Source organism: Protopterus annectens, chromosome 5.part0, assembly GCF_019279795.1.
Source record: "Protopterus annectens isolate FY-2018-M chromosome 5.part0, PAN1.0, whole genome shotgun sequence".
Lineage (NCBI taxonomy): Eukaryota > Metazoa > Chordata > Ceratodontiformes > Protopteridae > Protopterus > Protopterus annectens.
In genome coordinates, this window is record NC_056735.1 from 1,125,313,293 (window position 1) to 1,125,317,403 (window position 4,111).

Consider the following 4,111-nt stretch of genomic DNA (forward strand, 5'->3'; position numbering starts at 1 on the left):
AATAACACAGAGTCCAATGTCATTTAAATAAATATTGTTGTAGCGACAATATCTGTGAGATAATCCTACTTACTACTATTAAATTAAGTGCAGGACAAAAATGATGACTTTCCGAAAAACACAACTAACTTGCTGGCGAAAATGCGTGGTTGTGAATACACAAATAACAGCCTGACGAGAATGCGTGGTTGTGATAATTCGCAGTATAGTACCAGCTTTTTTGTATCAGCGTGCATTTTTTTTAGCAATATGAAACACTCCTGTCTGTCACTGTTCTGTGACTTTCAGTGCTTAACCATAAAGTGAAAACAATTATGAATAAGGAGGCAAAATTATGAGATAAAAAATGAGTGACGGTTAAGACACAACAGTGTAGGATTGTTTTTCGCACGCACAAAATGAGTAACAAAATATCCATCCGTCAAATGTGTTCCTACACGGGCTATTTGTGCGATATCATAGTTTGAACAACTGTTTCATTATACAATGGTGTTTTTTTACTAACTTGAAAGAGTTACCCTATTTGAAATAAACAGAACACAAGCTTTTCTTTGTACGTACTGCACCAAATGGAAACATCAGCGAAAACAAAATAGACACGACATATACACAAGGCAGAACGTTAAACCACCTCAGTGGGCGTTTCTTCTAGCTGCGTTGTTAAACCTTGAGGAGGGAACACCACACCACAATAAGTGAACGCTTTTCCTAGAAAAACAGGCGGGCATACACCGTTACGGTCTTGTCGCTTCTTCCTAGCTGTCGAAAAACCTGACACTAACTATAGTAATCACCAAGTCCATTAATCATAATAAGTTCTGGCAACCGCTGATGGTGACAATCACTCAGTGGGTATTACATTACTCACCGTTTGGTCATCTTCTTCTTCGATCATTTTCCTCCGTTTTGAGAGAAAAAAAAAACTTTCAGTAATATGATAGAGATTAACAATTCACCGACAGCATCTAGGATGACTGTTATCACGTGACCCAATAGGCTCTATGACGTGAAGAAGTGATTTTTTCAGTTTGGTTTGGTTCTCTGTTTTGGCTATAGATTTTTTTTGCGTGTTTATGTGTTTTGCGTAATTGTCGATCCTAAACTACTACAAGTGCGATATTGTACTTTACCTGTAGGTACCTACAAGGTACTTTATCGGCGGCTCTAAATTGTTTAAAAACGTAAAGCCCCTTTCCTGTTCATAACTGCTTAACTTCAGTTTGGGAAAAGCATAATGTCTCATCTTCCATTGTTTCAAGTTTGGAAGAAAAGAATGTTTAGTTACGCTGGAGGATAGAATCCCTTATTATAATGCTAACAATCATATGGGTACTACACTATCAGCACTCCATTTCCATGGTGTGGGAGTAGAATCCACAGCCCTCTGCACCAAACGCAATTGTGCCACCAACACTGCTTTTAGATTCTACAATACAGTGTGCCATTTGATAAACAAAAAACAGCTATTTGCACTTGAAAACAGACTTAGCATGAGCAGTAGTAAACTTTCTTCATCATTTATGTTTCATTTGTTATTTATAATTGATTATTTTTATTATGGTAAAACTAATTAAAAAAATTCAAACAAGAGAAGAAAAAGATCTGCTTTTGGCATTACAATTATCGAAAAGTATGTTCTGTTATTGTAACACCTGATAGGAAGAGCTTGAATGTGTCCTGTGAGTTGCAGATGATGTACCCATTCCTATCAGATATGAAAGTTATCTACTTATCATAATGGTATATTTATAGGAGTTAGTACATCCTCTGTAATGACCTTACTCACATTCCTCCAACTTGGTTGAAATGTTCACATGTACTGCATGTGTATATATATATATATATATGTGTGTGTGTATATATATATATAGATATATATATACGTGTGTATATATATATATATATAATGCATGTGTATATATATATATATATATATATATATATATATATATATAATGCATGTGTATATATATATATATATATATATATATATATATATATATGTTTATATTTTTATTTTAACATGTCCAACATCAAATTTGGAGAGGGAAAACAGCACAGTGTGTGAGTGAAATAGAAGTGAAGTACTAAGCAGTATGGGAAAGTCTGACTAGCCCTGCAGCCTGTTTGCTTGAGGCCTTAGTCTTATGCATTACAAATGGATGAATCTGCTGTTACAGATCTGTTGTTACATTAAGTACAAATATTTCATTCATTTTTACAGGCGGGATTTACCCCAGAAAGAATACATGCCAACTCTAAGGTCAAACTATCTCAGAATAAAACGAATGGTTAGTTTTGTTAAAGTTCCTCACCAAAAGGATAAAGGGTCTCAAAAATCTGTCTTATGCTGCACGACTGAAAGAACTCCAGTTATATTCAGTTGCGTTCCGCTTACTCAGAGGTGACCTATGCTTGACATACAAGGCCATGTCAAACCCAGATTTGATGAATATGCTTCATCTCAAAAAATCTAGATCCCTCAGAGCCACAAGGGCGGATGACTTAAACCTCGACACGGTTATTAATAGGACGTGCTGGAGGGATAGATTCATCACCCAAAGACTCCCTATGCTGTGGAACAAAATCCCGGTTTATGTGAGGCAGAGCACCTCGCTGGCCTTGTTCAAGAGGAATCTTGACCAATGGATGGGAGATCGCAGATACACCCCAGGGGTTACCTCAGTGTCACTGCTCGACAGAGGCACAGCTAAATAATGGGCATAGTTTCTCCAAACTAAGGGGTGGCGTAAGCCACAAAACTATGGCTAGGCTTATAAATGCCCTCGGGCAGATAGCCTAGTATGAACCTATGAACCTATAAAACCAAGGCTTTCATGTTACTCCAAGGAGTGCCATCTCAGCATTGCATATGTAGTTTCAGTGAGTGTGGAAATACATCCCGATATTAGAGGGTACAAGAGACAGCAACACTGAAAGCCTTTTTATCTTTGTATTTAATTTAAACTTTACATTTTAAGATTTTAAGGTATATGTCTTCAGATTTGCTATAATACATTTGAAATGACTGCCACATTTTTCTCAATTGAACTTTAGTCATGCATGCCAAAAGACATCTTTTCTCCCTTTACAAAGCCAAACAAATTTAGTAAACAGTGCAAATGTAGCATCATTTTTTGTAGTCCTATTAAAAAGTAATTTACTCCACTAATGCTATATTCTCACTAGCACATCACTGTTACATTAAACTAAAGTCTTCACACAGTAAAATACCCAGATATTCTTTTAATACACCCAGTCAATGTGAACAGTGTTTAATATATTTCACGTTAGTGTTTCCAAGTAAGGAAACTCCCCTCACGTCAAACAGTTTTGCACAATGTACCATACCATACTCCGCTTCTCTTTCTTTATAGCTCTATAAATCTTGAAATCTGATTAATAATTTTATTGATCAAGCCTCCATCTTCCTTGTAGATGAAATTGAGAATGCATTTTGCACCAACTTGCAATACTGTTGTTGTTGTTACATTTGAAATTTCTTCTTATACAGCAGCTATCCCTAGTTTGCATCTGTAACTCTGGTGTCATATAAAACATTTGAAAGTCCCTCTTACACAATGGATGTCCCCAGTTTGCATTTGTAACTGTGGTGTCATACAAGCCATCACTTCCACTCTTCAAACACCTTGATGATGACTTTGAACTTATCTTTGGCATATTTAGTATCTAATCCATACATATCTGCTTTACCTCTCCAAGCTATATATTTCTGTTCCACCTTACTTTAGTTTCCTTAAATCTCTTTTTAATACCCATTTATTGCAATCTGAGAGAACAAGATAACAAGAAAAAAAGCAGGTGCATGTACACGTACACAGCCACTTTACTGAGACAGACTTAAATGCTGTGAAACAAACATTTCTGCTGATGAAGCTACTTGAAATACTAAACTGGATTGCCTTTCATCAATTCAATGTGACACCTTCTCTCCCACAAAGTACCACACACATACTCTCTCACACAGCAACACACACTCATAGAAACAGAATGACTAATTTAAATTACATACAAACACATATACACACTTTCTCTCGCATGCAGAAACGAACGGCTTAACTTACACATAGACTCACACTTACACTTACCT

At 36.1% G+C, this 4,111-nt stretch overlaps 1 protein-coding gene across 1 annotated transcript in view; it reads right to left on the reverse strand.

The window, feature by feature from the left end:
- TAF13 (TATA-box binding protein associated factor 13) overlaps window positions 1-1,013 on the reverse strand; it is a 1,065,177-nt gene extending 1,064,164 nt beyond the window's left edge. The window contains exon 1 of the mRNA XM_044070981.1: window positions 869-1,013. Within this exon, the coding sequence (XP_043926916.1) occupies window positions 869-895 (27 nt within the window). The 5' untranslated portion in view covers window positions 896-1,013. The remainder of the gene's footprint in view (window positions 1-868) is intronic.
- Between the last annotated feature and the right edge of the window lie 3,098 nt (window positions 1,014-4,111).